Here is a 22,333-nt window from a genome sequence, read left to right on the forward strand (position 1 = left end):
AGAGATTGAAGCAAGAAATTATTAAAAAACGCCACATAACATGTTTTAAATGTTCGTGGCTTGTAGAGCTACCGGCGGGCGGAGGAGCCCGCACCTGCCGTCCCCCACCCTGAGGGAACGCGGCAGCTCCCCCCGCCGCGGGCTGGCAGCAACCTGTTGGTGCGGGCGCTGCCGGGCGGCGGGAGGAGCCCCTCTGAGGGGCGGCCGGGCCGCTGACAAAGGCGGAGCAGCGGCAGCCCAGGGCCGCCCCCGGCAGCGGGGCCCGGCGGGCAGCGCGGGGCTGGGGCTGGGGCCGGGGCGCTCGTACAAGATGGCGGTGGGGCGGCGGGAGAGCGCGCTCCCCTCGTAGATGCGGCCGCGGCGGCCCCTGCTCCCGGCGCCCGGCGGGGCTTACATGGCGCTGGAGGACCTGCTGCTTTGTCTCTGCTTCTCCGCCCTCGCCGTCCTGGCTGTGCAAGGTGGGTGAGGAGGGAGAGGAGGGAGGGAAGGGAGGGAAGAGGTCGGTGCCCCCCAGCCCGCGGGCGGCTGCGGTGCCACCTGCCCTCACACGGGTAGCGGGCGGTTCCGCGGGATGCGTTCCCTGGCCGGTCACCCGCTGTACCAGCCCTCCTTCCCCTTTAGTGGCCATTTACCCCAGACGTCCTTAGTGGCCGTCCTGTCCCTCCGTGGCCATTACCCCCCTCTCTCCATCCCCTTCTTTCCTCCAAGTCGGACGATAGCGTGCTCGTGGCACATGCCTAGATGGTGCTTCCTTTGGAGTCATCATTTGGGGGGTGACATTGGGAGCGACAGCCTCACATTTTGCGGGTGACACTCCCCACAAGAACTCCCGTCAGCGTATGGGCTGGGGGGGACAGCAGACCAGCAGCAGCATTCCACGGCCTCTGCCTGGACAGTGGCAAGTTTCCGCCAGAGGAACAGTGGCTGTGCCCGGGTGGTGGGGAATGAAGAGCTTGTCCAGCACAGGGTGGCCCAGAGCAGGCCCAGGTGTCCAGCAAGGCTATGGAGGGGCCCTTTGCTTCCTTGCCCTGCTCCTGCCGGCATGGGACACGCGGGTGGGCAGATGTCCCGTTGGCCAAGGAAGTGACCCAGGAATAGCCGTGCTCCTCACGCTTGTGTTTTGTAATGGTTACGCAAACGGCGCCGTGCGAGGGCACACGTACGCGGCCACCGGGTGTGTTGGTGGCTTTCTGTGGTTGCCATCGAAGTTGGCATTGAGAGTCGGCTGAGCTGTCAGACCTTGGGATGTGGGGTTCCTTATCTGTGTGTGCACAACCCACAAAAGGTTTTGTTCTCATCCCCGAGAAGGGTTTGGAAAGGTACAGGTTGGCAGAACTGCACCAAAAAATGTGTGCCAGGGACTTGCTCTTGTTTTAAATCCCCCCTAAACAGGGTATTGTGGTGGAGGAGCCATCCCCATGTCATTGTACATTTTTATTCCTTTTATGATGCATTCAGGTTCAGCAGAGCATAATAACAGCACGTGGATGGCTGCAGGGTTGTTTTTCTTCTCTTTCTTTTTCCTCAGAACACTGTGAGCTCCTGTTAGGGGTAGGGTATGATTCAACATAGGTGCAGCTTTATGGTGACTGTTGTGGAAGTGAATAACGGTCCATGTAAATGGCCCATTGTCACCAGTGAGTGTTGGTTTTCCTAGATGGGAGGGAGGCTGTGACCCCACCAGCAGTCAAGCTGGACTGAGTGGGAGCTGTGTCTCGTGTGTGTTTGAACAAACAGCTAAGTGGGTCCCAAGGCTTGTAGTGGAGAACAGTGGATTAAAAAGAAAAAAAAAAACAAACAAAAAATGGAGGGTGGTGGAGTGGATGTTGTTTTTCCAAACCCACTTCAACAAGAAAACTTCAGATACTTTGAGAGAATTTGCACTTGTGGCTTCTTGGTGTTTCTTGCAAGCAGTTCGGCAACTAGTGAAAATTGTTGCTGTTTGTTTTCTAACAATGGGACACATCTTATACAGGGAGGCAGGGAGTGTGTCTGCACAGTCCTTGGACGTGCCGCTGGGTACGTATGGATGTGCTTTCCAACAGGTGGGTTTGATTCTGAAAAGAAAAACATGGACTTGTTTCAATCTGAAATTAATTTGGCAGAGAGTTGAAATGGTTTTGGGAAAGTCTGCGTTTGATCCCAAAGCCACATGTGTTTTGATCCAAAGTTCAATCCTCGCTGGGTATGAAGTTCGTAGGAGAGAAGTAGAATGGAAAGCCTTCCCCCCTCTGGACTTGATGCAAGCAGTGCCAGTGTACACTTGCTGGGGATGTGATCCAGTGTTTTTGAAAGCTTTCTGCTGTCTGACTTTGAGCCTGTTTTCCCTTCAGTAGCAGGAAAGGGGTTTAAGGAAAAAAACCAAGCACTAAACAACCCCTTTTCAGTTGACTCCAACAAGGGGGCTGTGCTGGTTCCTGTCCTTGGGGCTCTCTACAGGGGACGTGTTGGTGGGAAGTGCGCTGAGCTTTCCACGCGAGGGATAAGCTGAAATCCATCTGGTTTTGTGTAGTTCGGTTTTGCGGTTGAGTTCTCTTGCTATTTCCTTTTTCGACACCACCTCACTTGAGTTGAGATTTGTTTTATCCTTCCTGTCGCGTTCGCCTTGGCAGCGTGACCCCGCAGCCGCTGCCTGCCGTGAGAGCCTGTGCCGGGGAAATCGGCGTTCCCATTGTTAGGGATCGCGTGTCCCTGCTGCTCCTTGCAGGATGTCACCTGCCCGCGGCTCCGCCGGCCCTGTGACCGTGGTGTTGCGGTGTCACCGGGATGGGCAGTGCGGGGCAGGGGTGTTTCCTGCAGCCCCAAGAAACGGGGCGCGCTGACAGTGCCAAACGCGGTGCACACAGCGCTGGCCAGGCTTCACCTGTATCCCGTTTCCAGGGGCAGCGTTCCCGTGCCGGAGCTTGGAGCTCGCTGCCCTTGTGCCGTGGCTCTTGTGACAGCCAGTCTCCAAGCCAGGCAGGGGCTGCTCTAGCGTGGGGAATGCTTTTGCTGGCATTTCTCTGTTTCTCTTCTAGTGTGTGAAGCTGAAGGAGAAACTGCTCAGGCTTAATTCTGGTTTTGTCTCTCCTGTTTTCCCAGGTTTTTCCTTTTTTGTATTTTTTGGGTTTTTTTTGCCTTCCCTGCCTTGAAGTCCAAAGTGAAGCAGAACGGGCTCATTTGCGGGCATATCCCCCTCTTTTTGCAGCAGACTTTCTCCTGGCAGCTGCAGCAGATTTGATCTGCTGTGAGGGCCCCGTGGGGGTGGGTGACTTCTGGTCATACATGAGGCACTTCAGAGTGGCGCAAGTAAGAATTGGAAAAGAAAATATTTGGCAATCTGCCTTTCCCTGGGGATGAAAGGAGATTATTTTCCCTGCATGTAGCCTGATTTGGAGATGGAGGCAGCTTCTGTGGGACAACACAGGTGTCTCTGCACTGGGAGCACCTGGGCCTCCTGAGTTTGCAAAGAGCTGGGGTGGGCTGTAGCATACAGGACATCCCTCCTGAGGACCCACTGTGATCCTGGATCAGTTACTTCATCTGCTCTGGCAACCTCATGGCCCACTTCAGCCAAATGAGATGCTTCTCTCTGTCAAAGGTGAGGATGAAATCCACCAATAAGTATTCAGCACATACATGGTCTTTTTCACTCTAGTGCACAGCTATCCTGAGGGCAGAGCACTGTGCTGTCCCACGGGTTTGTGACTCCTGATACCATATTGCCTGCTGGATGTTTTGAATTCTTACCTCCCTTGGAGCTGCTTTTCCAAAGGCTGGCTCTTCTCCCAAGGAAAAAATCCAGGTGCTTGTGAACCAGTCTGGGCATTTGCAGTGTAAGAGATGCTGCTTGCACAATTTACACGCTCCTCTCCTGGTTAAATGGCTTCAAGGCCATTAAGCCTAGTCATGGTTATATAATTAAGATGGGAATTAATATTTAATCTGATTGTAATTTGTTGCTGGAATACATCCCAAACTGTATTTCTGTGTGAGGTGAGTGGGTACCTGAGGGAAAACTGAGGCCAATGTTACATACAGGGTATTTTTTGCATGGAGACTGGGAATTACAGGTCTGCCTTGGGTGACAAAGAAACCCTAACCTTTACAAACCCTGAGTGATCATAGTCATTTTGTTATCAGTAGGAAGCAAATGTTTGTTTTATAGTCAGCTGTAATAGTAGAGGGGATATGGTAAATCCTTGTTATCAGTACTTGCCAAGCGCGTGTTGGGCCAAAATCAACTGTGGTGCAATTTCGTTACTTTCTGGAGAAGAACTGGATCCACTTGCCTACAGTATTTTTAGCTGGTTTTTGAAGGTGAAGAGGTGTAATTATCTCATTCAGTCATCTGTCCATCTCCCTTTTCTTTTTCCCAATAATTCCTGGACCTGGAGAATTCAGAGTTTTTGAAAATAAGTGACTAAGTAGAGGAGGGAGATGCAGTTTCTGCATGGACTGAGGGACAGGGACTGGAAAACCCACTTGAGGAGGAACCTGAGTGCCTCAATGGTAGGAAGAGCTTTAAGCAGATCGTGAATCTTTTTTTGGTTAGGACTGGGCAATCCACTCTCGAGACACAAAACTGCAGGAAATCACAATCTCAAGTCCTTGTATTCCCTTGTTTATTTATGAAGTCTTTTCTGCTGTAAAACATGACTTATGATTACATCAACATACATATTATGGGGCTTGGTGTCTGTTTTGCTTTCCTCTCTTTTTTTGGGAAAGCACTTCAAAACACAGGATTGGGAGCTGCTGTGACTTTGGCTCTTTTCATTGTCTTTGTGTTGGTCACTCGCTGCCTCTGCCTCAGTCTCCCCACTTGTTCCCACTGAGCAGAGGATGCTGTTACACACTGTAAACATGAAGAACACCATCACTCTAAGTACCCTTCTTGCATTTATTAAATCCCTTGAGTAAGTGGCCTCCAAGTGCTGCTCGTGCTTTTCTGACTTAACAGCTTGTTGGTGAGAGGATCCACAGTTGCTAAAACTGAATCTGCCAGCTTCATAGAAAGCAGCATTAAGCTGTGTTCTCACAAGCCCTTCTAGAGCTGCCAAACTCTTCACCAGACACGGGGAGAAGTCTGAAGAGCTTCTAATTTGTCTGGCTATCACTGGTATGCTGAAGTCATCCTTGAAACACCATTGAATTTCCTAATTCTGAAGAATAATGGAAGCTTCAAGGAAGAGGAAGAGCTGGTCAGTGTTTTCTTGCAGGAAGGTAAAATCTGCTGGAGTTGCAGCTGCTGAGAAGGGAAATTCCATGGGAGAGCCAAAGCAGGTGTCTATGTTCTGTTTGCAGGTGTCAGGACACTTTGTGAGTGTGTAGGTGTTGGAGCTTCTCCCTTGGACGTGTTTTTGTTCGTGTCACTGATGCCCACTGCTGCCTCTGTTTGAGTCAGATCCTCTGCTGCTCCTAATCCATGTGTCCTGCTGTTGTGATATGGGCTTGCTTTATCTGAGAAGTCCAGCAGCTGCTGTGTCTTATCTCCGTGGGTAATAAACATACTTTGTGGTGGTTATGATAAGCAATTACTGTGTTCCAGGGAAACTTTCGTATCAGATGTTCTCAAATTATTCAAAAATCTTTATCAGCGTTTTAAACACAATTGCCTGTTATTGCCTTATGAAATTCAGCTGAGCTATGGAATAACCTGGTTTATTCTATCTTTTTTGTTTTTTCATGTTTTAATTATTTTTCCAGATCTTTCATGGAGTTTTTGAGGACAGGTTATTAATATCAAAGTGTGTTAATGAAATGTGAGCATCTTCAAGGTTTGCTCTCAGCCCAGATTGGTGGGAGAATTAAAATCTAGTATGTGAAGTATTGCATTTGTGCTCAGTCTGCTGTGGCTCTTTCCCTTGTTCCAATAGACTTCCCTGGTCTCATTTCCTGCTCAGGCCTTTGAACCACGTTCCCTTTGGAGTTGAGATGGCTTAGCACCTTGTTAAATGTAAGACTTTGGGAAATTAAACAGTTAAAGTGGTGCTGGGATGGCAGAACTTGGTGGGATGTGGAAGTGATGCCAGGCTGGCAGCAGGGGTGTGATAAAGTCCTTTGTGTGTTTCACTGTGTGCTGGGAAATGTGCATCCTTGATCGTTTCTAAATTGACTGTCGATAGATGATCAAGTTAATTGGTGTGACCAAAAGGTCATTACTTAATGAAATGGATTTCCCATGCCCTGTCAATGCACTGGGAGTTTTGGCAAAATCTGACTGTCCATGCACTCGGGGCTTTGATAAATCTTCTTTTTTCAGAAGCATCATCAGTGATTACAGGTTCCAAAATTACCTCAGGTTTTGTACTTAAGGCAGGACTGTCCTCTCTGTGGCTCCTGGCTGGCTGTTGAGTACAGCTGCAGAATGGGTGCATGTATTTTCCACACAAAAGTGGAATTTTCCCTGATATTATAACTAGTCAAGAGTTCACTGATTATTTTTTTCTGCTCATGTGAGAAGGCTTTTATGTTCTTTTGGAAATCTTTGTCTCTTTTTAGCTGATGGCCTAGTGAAAATGTGCTCTTGCCTTTCTGGGGTTATCTGTGCTGCTTTAAAGGATAGGTGAGCATAGTCCTCCTAATTATATAGACCCAGAGGGACTGAGCCTGTTGGAGCCCATTTCTGTGCCCTCGCAGTCCCACCTGTCTGTCTGCCTGTCTGTCTGTGGCAAAGCCTTGAAAGAGTTTGTAACAAAGGGACAGGGAGCTTTTCATGGAAAGAAAAACCAAACCAAGGGCTGGGGAGGGCAGAGAATTAGCAGGTGTTCAGGCTGATGTTGGGGGGATCTGCCCGTGGTTTGGGGATGGGGCCTGGCCCTGTGTGGGAGATAAGGGGCTCGTTGGAGGTTATCTTCAGCAGAGGGGTCCAGAGTGCAGTGTGGGGTGGAGGAGCTGGGGCTGCTGGCTGGCCTCCGTTGTTTTTCTGCTTGATAGATATTTCCCCTTGTCACAGAGGCTGGGGCAGCCCTGTTGTTGGAGAATTCAGGCTGTGACAGGAGGGTGATCATATCCTCCATGGGTCTGTGTGGCTTGCAAAGACACTTCTGAAGGCACTTTGTGTTGTTCCATAGCAAGGCACCTCGGGAAAACACCATCAGATAAGATAAAAGGGGAAAAAGGATCCCAGGATCTGATCCAACATCAGCTCCTTTGCTGGGTTGGCAAAAATTGTTTAGATTTTCCCTCCCAAGAATGGTTTTGTAAACATAATACTGCCTATTAGCCATGTAAATTACTGTCATTGGTGGCAATTGTTGTGATGGAAAGATAAGTATCTTGAAACTCTGGTTTGATTTACCCCTCCTGTCCCCCCAGCTTGCTAACCAGTTGTTTGTGTCAATGCTGATTGTGGCTTTTGTCAGAGAAATCAAAATATTGATCAAATTTATTTAGCTCTGTGTTCCCTAGGTCACAGTAAATGTAACTTTTCTTTCTTTTCCTTTGTGCTCTTTTTCTCTGTACTGAAAACAAAAGGAACCGTTCCTCAAGAAGATGAGCCATACGTTCCCAAAGTCAAAAGTCACCCACTTGAAGAGGGTCCTTAGGAGCAGGCTTCCTATCTGCAGGCTTTCCTCAAGAGCGTGTCAGTGGAAAATCTGGCGAGCAGCATTACCACAAGTACTATTGTGGAGTTTTCTTTACATGCAGAGTGGGCAGAGATGGGAGTTTCTCCCAGCTGCTGGCAGAGAAGAGCTTCCCATTTACTTCTTGCTTACGGCTCTGCCAGGATTTGCTGTTTAGCAGCAGAGGAGTTAAGTGAGGGGTGAAAGGCTTCAGCAACACTTCAGCATCTGGGCACGAGGCTGAGCTGTCAGATCATTCTTTGTTTTTACTACCAGTGAAGACACTTGGGATAGTTCAGTGTGTTTAAGGCAAGCAGTATATTGTGCTGCTTTCTTGTGTACTGTGGCAAGCTGAGACGTTTCTTGTACGTGCAGGTCCTTGAGTCTTTCACCTGTTTTCCATCCATAATCTCAGCCTTCTGTAGTAACAGTAGTAAGCCAGCCCTGCTTTTCTCAGCAGTCAGGTGTTTGCTCTGCTGGGGAAGTGTTTTACTGCTTCAGTTCAGAGCCTGACTTCTTGGATCTGGACTGTGCAGGTCCCTAGGGCACCAGCTCCCCCCTGCTCAGTTCAGAGCTGCCATTCAGCTCAGACAACCAGTGCTGGATGTGGCTTTCCAGATGTGATGGGATCAGAGCCAGCTGAGGCAAAAGTAAAGCAACCTTCATCTCCCAGGGTGTCTCTGTGCAGTGCAGCTGAGCCATTGCTGAGGCAGATTTGGGGTGTTGCAGCAGGAGGCTCACATGAAGGAAACCAGAGGAAGCATCACGATGGCGCCCATCTCTGTAACTTCCATTTAGATTTTAAACAGAAGGGCTAAGTTAGTATTTGGTATGTGGTATGTGCAGACCTGCAAATGAAAATTCCTGAATACTTTTTTGTGTATTTTAAAATTTGTGAGGAAACGAGACTCATAGGGAGTCTTTTCTTGTCACCAGAAGTTTGTTGGACTGCAAATTTGACAGAACTAATTTTTAGAGCATTTTCTAAGCTGAACTAATTGTGTATTTTGGAAGGAGGAAGACAACGATGTGGATGTGTGTTTTTATATAGATTTCATTAAAAAGGTGACTTGGATTATCCTGCAAGTTATCTGAGCAATGTAAAGGTTTCTGCTGGAAAATGCAAGTGATTATAAGCTGGTGACTAACAAATAATCCTTGGCTCATATGGGTTGGGCTCAATTAATGTTAATCCCTGCTCAACAGTAGTAAAAGTTGGATAAAGGAGATTTTGCAAGGCTGTTGTTGATCTGAATGTGAGAATGATCACACAGCCTTCCCTGAAATAAACCTGGCTCTCTGGAAGAGACGTCATTCTCATAATTTGTTTCTAACACTAGAGATGGAGCTATTCAAAGTGGCCCAAAATTGCCTGGTTATGAAGATGAGGATTTCTCCTGTGCTGGTGTTATGTGCTTAGGCACAACGGACCTTGTTAAAGGAGGAACAGCAGTAATTAGTCTAGATTAATGGAAATAAATCTGGTTTTAGTAATAAATGAGGTTGGATTCCTTGGTCCAAACCAGCCACCATCTATAGTGTTCCTCTAGCAGTCAGATGCACAGAGGCAAAACTCTCCTCACTGTTGAGAAGAGTGGGTGATCTGGGGTGTTTTATTGAAATCTCAGTGTCAGTCCAGGTGTTGTTTTTAGATGTGTTTTGGGGAGATAAGCAGAAGCCCAGAGACAGCCAGGGAGAAGCATCACGTCCGAGCCTGGACCCCCATTGATCCAGGAGGGCCCCAAAGTGGTGTGGCAGCCCCCACAGGAATTCTGCTGCTCGGACACTGTATGTCACAAGCGTGTCCTTCACCATTTGGAAGCAGACCCGGGCCTTTTACTGCTTTGTCCTCAAACTGTCAGGTTTCAGCTGGCTGCAGCTTTGGAAAACAGAAAGATTTATGTGCTCTGAAGAGAAACTTTTGCTGACAGTGGGTAAATGCACTGGAGATGCTGGAAAGTTAAACAGCCAAGTAGGTGTGAGGCATTCTTGAAGTAGGTTGTGAAATATATTTTCCTCTGTTTGTTATGATAGATGTGAGTTTAAGTTTGGAAATGGGAGGGCAGATTTCCACCCATTCTGACCCTCAGTCCTAACCATGTTCAGAAGTTTGTGCTGCTCCTTGTTTTCCTCCACCTTTAGGTGCATCCTTGTAATGGCCACAGATATGGCCATTATGTTGCTATTTTTCCTAACACAATCCCTGAGCTGTAAAAGTCACTTTGCTCTTTCAATAATAAATGAGTTTCCAGATCACAACCAGATACTGCCCTTTCAAACAGGACTAGGTAAGAAGTTAAGAAAGTCCCAAGGTGGTCAAGTCCTTGGTAAGATCATGCCATGTCTAGCTATGAGCACCCTTTTCACTTAACAGTTTATCATCTCCCATTTTATTATTTTCTCTGTCAAACCTGCCCTTTTATCTGCTATTGTCCCAGCAAGGCTGGCTGGCTGCATTGATAACATACCTGTGGGGTTAAGTGATAAGAGAAAGAAGCAGAGCAGGTCTAGATAAAGCAGGGGTGGTCCACATCCATGGAGGGAGCTGGTGTCAGACACTGCAGCTGTAGCCAGGCAGTGAAGCCCAGATGGGTTTTGTGACTTCCCAAAGGACAAGTGGTGGGTGGTGACAAGGCCATCCCGGGACAGGCTGGTGCTGTGTCAGGACTGCCCACGCTGTTCTCTGCAAAATTAACTCCTGCCCTAAGCCCCCCTCACCTTTGCCTTGTGTTCCTGTGCTGTGTGGGGGCTGTTTGTGTCCTTGTGTCCTCCCAGGGAGGTGACACCTCTCTTGGGGCAATGCAGCCTTGCAGTGACAGTCGTCTGCACTGAACTATTAAAATGTACTTTTCCATTAGTTCTCTTTGTTGCTGTTCTGAATTGTCTTTTCTTCCCCTGTGTGCTGGCTCATTATTTCTTATTAATTCATGGTTTGTGCAATTACCTGGGAAATGCAGGAGAGTTGGCAGGAATTTGACGAGCCTGACTTTTCTTCTTGGAAGTAGATGACTTTTTTTCCAATGCAGCATGGGAGGGTTGGTTCTTGTCCTCTCTGAGTGACAATTTGCACATCCAGGCCTTTCTGCAGGGGCTTTGCAGGACAGGTTGGCTGTTTGCAGAGAGCTGGAAAGCACAAGGAGCAGGGAGAGGATCTATATGCGTATTTCCTTGTGTACCTGGTAGGATTGAAACCAGAGCTGTTCTTTCACATTCTGTAGCTGCTCTTCATTTATGGCACTTTACACCCTGCCCTGAAGACACTCACCAGTCTTGAATGTAGCCTATCAAGAGTGAACAAGGAAGGCTCTTTGCTTAACTTTAAAAGACAGAATTGTACCATAAATAGTTCTAAATACATGCCAGGAGATTTTGTTTGTTGTGAAAACTCTCAGCTCAGTCTGAGGAGTGCATGTGTCTTGAAGTGACACCCCTGCAGAAGGGTTCTTTGCCCCTTTTTTTTTGGACACAGTATTTCAGGTAAGAACAGAGATGTGATCTGGTCCCTTTCTGCCATCACACAGCAAGATAAGAGGCCTGTCACTGATTAAAATGCAGCAGTTTGTCTGCTTGTACCTTGTGTTTTATTGGCAAGTCTGTTGTGCCCCTGGTTTTCCCGTATGAATTCTTCTCTTTTTTAAGTGTTGTCTTCATGCACTGACTTCCCAGCTGCTAGGAGGGACCTCTTCTTGATGGAAGCTGGACTAAGCTGTTTCCTGATGGCTTCACAGCTAGACTTCAGGCTGTTGGTAGAGAAGGAGCTTTACCTGCCCTCCTCCTTCCATTTTTATTTTCAGGTGAACTGCAAAATCTCATTACCCATGGCAGTGGTAGGGCTTTGAAGATTTCTGACCTAATTATCTCCTTTGCACTGTGAGTAGCAGTAAAATCCCTGTGCTGTCAGGGGGACTTTGCTGTTGTGGCAGCTGTGCTCGGGCTGCCTGCACATTCCCAGCTGAACAGGTGCTTTCCTGCACGACCTGGATGGGGTGAATGAGGTATAAGTGAGGAGTTACCACCTTCTGGACTCCATCTGAGGCCCTTCAAATGCCTTTTTTGGGTAATGTTCATGAAAGTCCTGCTCAGAAGGGGCTGGACCATTGTCTATGGAGGGACTGCTTGGTTGTGGCATGATGTGTAATTAAGAAAGTGGTGGGTTAAATATAGCAAGTTTCAGTGGTGTGTGAGAGCTGTGATAGAGCCATGTATTTGCACATAATTTCTGACACTCTCTTAGAGTCATGGCTCTTTATTTATGCCTGGATATAAGGAATTTTCTGCTGTTGGAGTGAAACGAATCAAAATATTAACTCTATCTATTCCCACCCTGCAACTTTAGTGAAGTGTTGCTACATCTCTTCTGGGCAAGGAACTTGTGAGGTAGATGTGGTCTAAGTAACACTAAACTGTGTAGCAAGAAGGCAAGAAAAAGGAGTGTGGGAATATTTGGTGCCTTGATCATCAGTTGAAGGCAGAGGGATGAGAAAGATCTTTGAAGATTAATATCTTTGATCTTGAAGATGATGAAAAATTCAGAAACATTAGCGTATGCTCCATCCTGGTATAATTTCTTGTGTCTTTTTGGGTCAGTATCTCTTTGCTTCCTGTACCTAATGGAAACAGTAAAAACCATGGCTAAAAAGGATCAGGGTGTTAGTTTGTTTTCAGATGCTACAGTAGCTGTTCCTGATGGGTCTGTAAGAGCTGTTTTCTCTGACCTCCTCCCTGAGCTGTTGTTCAGAGTCATCTTCCAAGTTTCTGTGTGGTTGTGGCTCAGTGGAAGGCAGCAGATCAGTTCCTGTGGCAAAACTGGGACCTGTCACAAAAGCTTGGCAAAATGCTGCTTCCCCCTGGCATGGTGTGAGGGTGTGAGTGAGCCCTCCCAGTACTGATCTGTTGTGAAGCCAACCCGTCTCCCCAAGGCTCCTGCTTATTCCTAGCAACTCTCCCTGTGGCTTGTGTGGCCAGAGCACTGATTGCTGAGTAAAACGAGTGTGCAAAGTCAAGTAATCCTTGTACATCTTGAGTATTGCTTTCCCTTTCTGTGGATCCAGATAGCAGCTGGGAGAAAGTTGGTTTGGAAAACAAAGCTGTTAGGAACTGTTTGTTTAGACACAAGGCAAAATGAAAGTGAAAAACATAATCTGTCTGTCCCCCTCCGCCTCCCACCTTCTTTTTGTTTAAAATGTCCACATGCTATTTACTTTCAATAAACAAAAGATGTTTCTTATAAGCTTGTGTTTACTAGTAGGGGTATGTGATTTATTAGAAAACAAATCCCTTCTCATGCCTATGTTTTCAAACTGGAGCAAGAGTTCATAATTTTATAGACCTTTCAAGAACAGATTTTCTAAAGCAAACAGTGAAGAGCTGTTAAATTATACCCATATAAAACAACAGTGTAATAGTGTGATTGCTCAGTAGTAATGGCTTTATTATTCTGTAACAAATAGGAGTGGTTTGGGCTGCTGGGAGATAACGTGGCTTTTCTGAGATAGCTTTGGAGCTGATTCAGAGGACAAGCCCATTTTAGATTTTTCTTTTCCTCATATTAAGGGGATATGGAGTATATGGGTATTCCCTTACCCTAGCTTTCTTCCAGGATCAGGGAAGGTGCAGCTTCCAGAGAAGCAATTCAGAGTTTCTCTCTAGAGCCTGAGAGCCACCAGTGTGTCACAATGTCCCTCTGAGTTAGACAGGGTGTCACCCACCAGCATTTGCTTGGGGCGTCTTTGTAACTTGTTTTCTTTGTAGAGGGAATGGGAGAGTGATGCATTCTCCCCAGAACCTTGGGTGATGGGGGCTGTGTCTGGGCCTCTCCTCAGGCCTGTCTCAGGTCACAAGCCATGCGGGACTCCCAGGCAGTGCAGTGTTCAGGCCAGGGCTTTGGGAATGAGCTGTGGGTGCTGCTGAATTCTTCAAACCCGTGGGCATGAGCAGAAATGTCCTTGCAGTGCCTGCCACTGTCATGTCTGGATCCTGTTTGGACCTCATCTGTTCCTTGCTTCTCACATGAAGCTTGAGCAAGTTGGGGTGCTGGATGCCTGGCCTTGCCTCTGTGTTCCATGTGTCTGTCACCTCTGGATGTTGATGATGGTGCACATGTGTGTGCTCCCTCGTGCAGCTGTGCCAGCTGTGGCTGTGTCAGTCACTCTGTCACTGCAGGTAGTGAGTGTGAGGCACGAGAGGCTGGGTGGTCTCAGCTGGAGCTCCTGCTTTCTCCAGCCCTGCAGTTCCCTTGTGTGTGAGGATGCCTGCCTGGAGCCTGGGTGGGATCCCTGACAGATGCATGCATGGTGTCCTGGCCCTTCTCCAGCTCCCAGTCATTGCAGTGACCTCTGCTGAGACACGTGTGTTGAAAGGGACCCATCTCCTGTGTTCATTCCTTCTTTTTTCTTTCTTGTTTATTCCTTTCTTTCTCCTGGTTCTCAACTTTTGCCTGGTAGATTAGGCTTATTTCTGGCTGCTCTACACATGTGCCTGCTGGAAAACTTTGTAACAGCTTACTTGGGCTCTTGGATGAAATTATCTGTGCAAAGAGAGCCATGGCTTGTAATGAAATAGCTTTACAGTGACATAGTTTTAGTGCTGCAGTGTGTCTCTGCTGGTTTTCGGGTTATTCCTGGGCTAAAAATATGGCTCATTAAGAGTTCTGTAACAGGATGCAACCATATTTTAAAGATATTCCTGTGTGTTATTGCAAAGTGATTTAACTGATACTGCATTTGGAGACCTACTTTGTAGGATTTTTTATCTGAAGTGGAAATGAGTAAAAAATTAAGTGTGTGTGTTTCTGATGGTGAGGATGTGGTACTGGCATGGAAGGCTGGGAGGGCTTGGGGGCTGCACTGGTGCCTGGGGCTGACTGATCAAAGCCACTGGACCAGCGACTTCCATTTCTGGTCTTCCCTGCCCCCAGACAACAAGACAGTCAGAACTGCATGGAAAAGAGTTTTACCACCTATTTCATTTGAAGCTGGATGCACTTGAGATGTGTTGAACAAATGGCCAGTACCCTTTCTTCTCCCTGGGGACAGCTTTTACATGGATGGGAAGCTACAGATGGGGCCCAAGGCAGAAATGCAAATAGGCAGGGCTGTGATACGAAGCATTTGGCAGCATCGTAGGCTTAAAAGCTTTGTCCCCACGGCTGCTTGATCCTGCTTTCTCAGTTGTGCTGACACAGCTGGTTGTGGGCTGTACTGTGAACTGTGCGAGTGGAGCTTTGACCTCAAAACTGTGGGATTAGGGCCTTTGCTGCTGGCACCGTGAAGCTGGCCCAGCCCAGAGCTGCTGTTGAGAAGCCCTCAGAGATGTACTCGCTGTGGTTACAGCTTTGCAGAGAGGAGCAGCAGCGAGCACAAACAGCTAATTAGTTTTTCTAACGCTCTTTTGTTTGCTTTTGAAGACACGAGTCCTTGGTTTGCTTGCCGGGCTCCTGTTCGCTGTGGTGACAATGTCAGCACGGCTGTGTGAGGCTCAGGTTACGCGGGGAGAGTTCAGACAGGTTTGGTTTCAGTACAGGTCTTGTCCCTGAGCTGTTCCAGCACTTTCCTGGCAGGAGGCAATCGGTGTCAGAACAGGTTTGGCCCTAAGACTGAAAAAAAAAAAAAAATGGGTTTGAGGGGCACATCTCCCCCAGTAATGAGTTCAGTGGTGGGCTGACTGTTTTTTGTAGATGTAAAGGTCAGATCTGTTGCCTGGGTCATGTAGAAAGGTTTTGTTCTGGAACAACCTGCTCCTGATGAACTCCCATCTCTGCGGAGCTGCCAGGCACTGCTCTAAACAGTGTTTTTCTTACATTTTCCTAATCAGTGAATGTTGGAGAGATTGCTTTTTCCTAAATATTCCATTGTTGGGTGTTGAAGAATTTACTTTTTAGGTATGCTCATTTAAGGCTATGAAGTTTTGAGTTCATACCAGCAACTTGGACAGCTTTAAACCCCCTGGTTTTGAGCCTGCCCTACTTGGAGTTTGGTTTTAATCACAAGTTTTAACAGATTGAGTCTATTGAAAATATTCTCAGTGAAACACCCTAATTTTTTTTTTTTCTCAGAAGCCGTTAGCTGTCTTCAAGAAACAATATTTTAATTGAAGCCATGATAAAAGCAGAGTGGCAGTGGTTGTTGTAAAGCTTAATTTATTAAACAGCCTTGTTTTTAATGCAAAAAAATCTGTAAAGGAAAAAAAAAGCTATGCGCTTTAAAACTGTCAAAATAAAACCTACAACTTTGAAGTCTTAAAATACTTTGGGAAATGCTGAATGTTTTTGACTGGTTATGGAACAGCTGAACTGACTTAACTGGAACAAAATTAGAGGAACAAAGAGGTTTTGTTTCCAGAGTGTATTCTTTGCCCTTTGACAGCGCTGTCTGGCTCACACTCCGAGTTAGATACACGGAGCAGGTCGCCGTCAGCTTCCCCCCTTCTTTGGTTAGACTTTCCACATAGGCAACCCCACTGGAACAGCAATAATATTCTTACAAAAGAGCAAAAATTACTGGAAAATTCAGGGGCAAGGACAGAATCTGAACCTGCCATTACTGTTGGGTTGGTTTTTTTGAAGGAGCCTAGGTCTCATATTGATGGTGACATATGTCAGTGCTGAGTTTGGGGGTAACTTGGGTTAGCAGGACTTTTCCTGGCTGGTGATTGATGTTTCATCCCACACAACTGGACTTTCTCAGCATGGTCTTGAAGTAAGAGACTTGTTTTCCATGGAAGATGCTCTGAAGATCTCCCAGTGAACTGTTCCCATGTACCCAGCAGCTTTCATCACCAAAAGGGTGGGAGGCTGTGCACAGGGGGTATCCCTGGCTTGGTACTGGCACTCTGGCTCTGGGAGCTGCTCATGTGCTCTGTTCTTCTGTCATTCCAGGCTGTTTGCCTGAAAACAGCCTCTCTGAAAAGTCTGTCTTCTGTTAAGGAAGGGCAGACAGCAGTGCGAGATGAGCAGCTGAGAAACAGGGCTCTTGTTTCCATGCAAATCCTATAAAGAACAAAAGAGGGGAAGAAGAGTGTCCAGAGGTGGGGTCTGCCAGCAGAAAGGCTTCAGAGTTGTTTTCCATGAGTAGCATCAAGTCCATGTGAATGTAATTTTTACACTCTTGTTGCTGTGGGTCTCATGGGTGAGTCACAGATGCTGCTTTTGTTTTGGACTTCTGGAGGGCTAAATCCTCCTCTCTGTGGGAATTTTACTGCTGAATTTGCTACCAGAGAATTAGGGCTTTTAGGATCTGGTGCTGAAATGAGTTACCTCTAGTTCCCAAATCTCAGCTTACACACGAGGTAGGATGCAAATGAACACAAGAGGTGCCTTGTGTGCCCCTGGGTGTGCCAGTGTGTCTGGCTCTGAGGATGCTGAGGGCACGTTTCACTGACTGTAGGACTGCCCTGTGGTTTCTTGCCCAGTGCATGGCAGAGTGCTTTCTTCCCTTTCCGTGGCACCTGGGCATGCTGGGAAGGTGTCAGAGGGTGCAAAGCCCTTCAGCCAGGTAACACCACTAGGAAAACAACCAGTGTTGTGAGCAGCAGCCTCAGCCTTGCTGGAGTTCACCTTGAAGGTCTTGAGGAGGAGTTGGGACTGGAGATAGAGACAGCCCTGTGATGTGCTTGAACTGATGTGTCAATGGCCAAGAGCTCTTGGGTACCTGCTGCCATTCACTGCAGCAGGAGCTGGGGTGATTTAAGACTTGGCTGCTCAGAGCTCCCTGTAGTAGAGGGAACCAGATTGATAGCAAAGACAACAGGAGTAAATGTACATCTGCCTCTTCCATCACTGCCCCCAGCAAGGCAGAAACCTCCCTTTATCAGCATTCATGTCCTTTTCAGCTATGGGTATCAAGTTGAGTTGCAAGCCAGTTCAATGCTGGAGCAGATGCACACTGAATTTAGTAGCTTGCTTAGAAATAAATATCAGCAAGATGTCAGAGAGGTTAGGCTCATTATGAGATCACATTAATTCTGTGAAATACCCTGTAGAGAATATATTAATATTCTTATTCTGTTGACATATATTAACATATATAATAGTTGTATAATTGTTACTAATAATTATGATAATAATAAGCTTCTACTGGTAGACAAGTCAAAATGGATATTCGGAAGTCCCTGTAGGTACTTCTAACCCACAGTTCATGGACAGAGGTGCTGATGCCTACAGTGTGGTGAGAAGTGGCAGCTCCTCTACCTGCTCCTGCGTGGCAGTAATGTCAGCCTGGAGGCCAGATTTCACAGGCAGAGTGGCTGTCTGTGCTGCTTGGTGGGGTCAGGCAGTTTGGGTTGGGAAGTTCTTATGGTTTTGGCTGGAAATTACCGTCCCTACCCTGACATTTGCTGCCATTTCAGCAGAAGCCCCTGAATTTGATGTGCCTGCTCTTGTGCCATTGCAGTGGTGCAAAAGTAAAAATCACCCTCAGCCTAAAACATTGGTTTGTGAAGCCCATTCTGCTTTGCCCTGCAAAGAGATCACTGTCAGTGACAGTCTCATCCAGGGGTCTCCTTTCTTACAAACTCCAGGCTTTTCAGATCGCTGCCCTAGATGAGATAAAGGTCTTGGTTGTGTGTGTTATGTGTGCATAGTTGCCACCCTACTAGGCCAAATCTTGCCATTAGTTCTAACAGAAAACCAGAGGGTGCCCTGATTTTTAAATCATTAAAAGAACTCAAAGACACATGGATCTTGAAAGGTTCTGGATTAAAATGTGTTCTTCTGTTTTCTTAAATATAAGACCTGCTAACAAGCACGTGGAGACCCACAGCGATTACAATTCAAAGCTTGGTTCAAAGGGTAAAGCTCCTCTTGATTTATTGGAGAACACTACTCTGTGGCATATCTGGAAGCCAGATACAGGGTGACAAACCAGCAGGATTATGGCAAAGCAGTAATATTCAGGATTGTCCAAAGAAAGATTAACTTTTCCAGTCAGCTTTTACTGATGCAAATTGCCACCCACTGTGTTGCAATAAAGAGCAGAAATAACTAAATATGAAATGCTGACTCGTAAATGGGAGTCATCTGAAGTGCTTTGTGTTGCAAAATTTCATGAAAATGGTTTTGAAATGTTCTGCTGCATTTACCTTACAGAGAGGGCAGTTGTGCCAGCTGGCAGGTGCTCTCAGCAGTGCCTCATCCTGGAGCTGTTCGGGGTGGAGCCTGAGCGCTGGAACATCCCATCCAGCTCACAGGGGTCAAAACAGGATTGTTCCCACTAGTGCCTTTTTTTCTTTTTTCTTTCTTTTTAATAAGTAAATGTTAAAAGGTTTTGTCCAGTGCAGGTATAAAAGTCTCCAGCTTGGTTTCAGTCTCTTTTTTCTGGTCAACAGTTCCAAATCACTCCCTTCCCTGGCAGGGGGATGGCTCTCTAAAGTACATCTTAGGGTTCCTGGTCTTTAGGATCAATGCGAGTTGTGTTCAGTGAAGGTCTCTGTCATTAAGTTCATATTATACAATATAAAGGGCATTTTTCTTCCTAGTGTGACCCCATTGCTCTGTGTTGTAGGTAGCTTGCATCCTGGTGCCCAGTATTACAGTTCCTGTTTCCTTTTTGAATTGCTCTTACCGCTGCTCCCGTTGTTAATCCTTACCTGCTCTGGGTTTTTATGGCATGTTGGATCTTTTTTCTTTTTTTTTTCTTTTTTTTTTTTTTTCAGTAGCTTGCATTAAAGTTCTTTAAAGTGTTTTTTACAGCAGACATCTTGGGCTTGATTTCTTTTTTGGTGTTTGTAAAGCATCCAGTACAGTTTTGTAAGCCCATCCCAAGCTAAGCACTACAGCCAATAGACCTTGTCCTGCTAAAGCTTAGAGGTTATGATTTCCCTGAGTTTTGCCAAGACTCTGCTGGGCTGGGTCCAAAAGGTGAATTCAGACACCACCCTCCTTCTCTAGAACTTTGTTTCCAGCTTCAATCCTTGTGTTCTCTCCCTTCAGTCTAATTAAACCCCGCTGTAACAAATGCTGTGAAGCCAGCTGCCATGCTTTGGCAGGTAGCAAGCACAGGGCAGCAAAACCTCCAGCTAATCCATCCATGCTATGAAGTCATAAGAATCTTGTTAATTTTTAAAAAGCCCTTGATGCCCACTAATCCAAATCAATTTTAATTTCTTTCATAAAGTCATGCTTCCATTTAAGCTTCAGCTAAGAATTACAGCTAATTTGTTCGATTTTATAACAGTATAATTGAAAAAGTGATTTTAATGTCCTGGCAACCATATTCCCTTTCTTTGGTTGTTAATGAAAGAATCCATTAAAGTTAAATGATTTGGGCACAGATTCAAGTTGAATCGCCTGAATATTCTAGGGGAGTGTTTCTGACCATCTGCTGCTCTGTCATTGGCGTTTGTGTTGTAAATGGGACCGAGAGAAGGACTTCACAGGTCTTGTTCAAATCATTAAGCGTAAAATATCATTTTAATTTTCTGATCTCAGTGTAAATAGTGGAAATACTCAGGAGAGTTGGGTCTGCTCTGATCTGTGGGATCCTGCACTCATAAATGTCGCTGCTGAGCAGCGCTCCCACATGCTTTCCAGGGGATCTTGTGGCTGTTTGTGTTGATTACAGTACATCGTTCAGCAGCAGGTTGTAAGTTCCTTTTAATGACAGGCAAGACAACTGGAAGTGGAGCCTGTGAAGGGGAGGCACACGTGCTGGAGAAGTGTTTTTCCCGCTGCCTGGAGTCACACTCGCCGTTTCCGTCTGGCTGCGATCGGAGCGGTGCGTCCTGGGGAGGGTTGGTGAGCGTGAACAGACACAACTAATAAATTACAGCAGCTGCTGTCACTCCTGCCTCCTTTGCAGAGAGCCAGGGTGGGCGAGCTGGGGCTCTGGGGCTGAGCTGGCACTCCAAGCACAAGCCTGGTACACCCAAGCAGGAGCAGAGTCAAAGGGCTTCTGTCCTTTCTCTGTAACATACTCTTCCTCCTTCCTTTGCTGCTGAGCTTTCTTGCTGTCCTTGGTGGCATGCAACACACCTGACAAGCTGGGAAGCGAGATGGACAGTGAACCAGACCATGAAATTCAATGGAGGTGCCCCTGATTCTCAGTGGAGGTGGATGAGTCTTTGGGTGCACCATTAAAGCTGGAAGTCTGCCTGTCTTGCAACATGAAAAAAAGAAAATAAAATTACAAGTGGTGTGTTTCTTCTGAAATTGTTAAGTAGAGCTGGAGATCTTTATAACGAGGGAGAAGCAGGGTGGGCTCTTGTCTGCTTGCTCCGCAGCTATACACTGCATTTTGTGTGTAAAATTTTGAGTTACAAAGGCTAAAGAATTGTCTGGTAGAGAGGACAGGATGTATTAGCTGGGAAGTTTGGCTGCTGGATTTGGACTTGGAGTGGGGACACTGTTTCATTCCTCTTCAGCTTTTCCCAAGCTTTAGCATTGGCTATGCTGCCTTTTTTTTTTTTTTTTTTAATGCTGTTGGGTGGTGAGAACTTGACTGATGAAATATTCACTGTTGGAACTGAACATTTTTCAATTTAATGTATTTATATTTGTATCTTTGGAATATGCGAAGGCATTAACCACGGGGAAAGAGCTACAAAACACTCTTAAACTGTAGCCCACAGGTGAAGGATTTTTTGTGTATTTATTTGTTAATATTAGTATCTGGTTAAGTGACTATTCCCAAGAGGGATGATACTGAAGCTTGTATCATACTGCATACTTTTAGCTTTCTCAGGCATGAAGAGATGAAAGTGTATCCTAAAAGTATGCTAAATTGAACAGTTGAAGTATAAAAATAGGTAATGTTGTAACAGGAGATCTTCTTTCAGACTCCTCTGTGTCCTTTGCAGATAAAGTGTATGTATGCTGAAGTAAAATCAGGAACCTGTGCATCTCACAAAAGCAAAATAACTGGGTTTCCTTTCCAACATCAGTGAAAAATACAGGAAGTCATTATGTGTTTAAACGGGTGTTGGTGAGATCATGCAAATCCAAGGCAGTTGTTTTAGTCTACAAATCTCAGGCTTATTCAGCCTGGACCCTCGGCAGCACAATTACAGTCACTGCAGCAAATGGGCCTTCTGATGTTAACACCAGCAGATAACAAAAAGCATAGCATTTAATAACTTTCATTAGAGTTAGTGTTTCTAGGGCTTTGGGGCTTTGCTCTTTCCAATCATTTACATAATTTGCAGGTACAAGCTGCTATGCCAGACTGTCCATCTGATTCTCTCTCTGATCAGAGCATATTAATGCACTTGTTTGATGGTCTGTTACCAATAATTACCTTGGATTGCATTAGGAGCATTTCCAGCATTGCAGCTGGTCTGTATTTTTCACTAAGTGTATTTCAGGGCCCAATTACAGGACTGTGATGTGTTATTGTTCCAGTGCACTTGTTCAAGCTTGTGATTTTAATGTGCCTCCACACTGTAAATCTCTGAATGCAAACCCAGGGCTCTGTCCTGAGTTCCCCATGTGTCCCATGCTTGCAGCAGCTTCTGCTGGGATCATCTCAGCTGTTCCTCATTGGCCTTTTTAAGAAGGGGAAGATGAGGGCCAGGAGATGGACATTGCCTTGGAGATGTTGGTAGAGCAAAGCCTGAGGTTTGGTGCTCTGTGTGGTGGGTGTGGAGTGGCTGAGAAAGGCACAGGAACAGCTCAGTCCTCCCTGGATCAGGCAGTGTGGGGATTGTGGAGAGACTTTCAGGGATTTTAGTGTTTAAGTCACTTGGGCACTTTGAGCATCCTTCAGTGCGAGGGAGGCTCACATTTATATTGCTCTACATGGGGCACCTCTCCCTGTTCCACTGTGAGACACCTTGGGGAGAGGACCTGATAAAAG

The 22,333-nt window shown here is 46.4% G+C and overlaps 1 protein-coding gene across 1 annotated transcript in view; it reads left to right on the top strand.

Annotated features, from left to right (window-relative positions):
- Positions 1-255: 255 nt before the first annotated feature.
- IGDCC4 (immunoglobulin superfamily DCC subclass member 4) overlaps positions 256-22,333 on the top strand; it is an 82,462-nt gene continuing 60,384 nt past the window's right edge. The window contains exon 1 of the mRNA XM_059482450.1: positions 256-458. Within this exon, the coding sequence (XP_059338433.1) occupies positions 350-458 (109 nt within the window). The 5' untranslated portion in view covers positions 256-349. The remainder of the gene's footprint in view (positions 459-22,333) is intronic.

Source organism: Ammospiza nelsoni, chromosome 14 (assembly GCF_027579445.1).
Source record: "Ammospiza nelsoni isolate bAmmNel1 chromosome 14, bAmmNel1.pri, whole genome shotgun sequence".
In the NCBI taxonomy this organism is placed as follows: Eukaryota; Metazoa; Chordata; class Aves; order Passeriformes; family Passerellidae; genus Ammospiza; species Ammospiza nelsoni.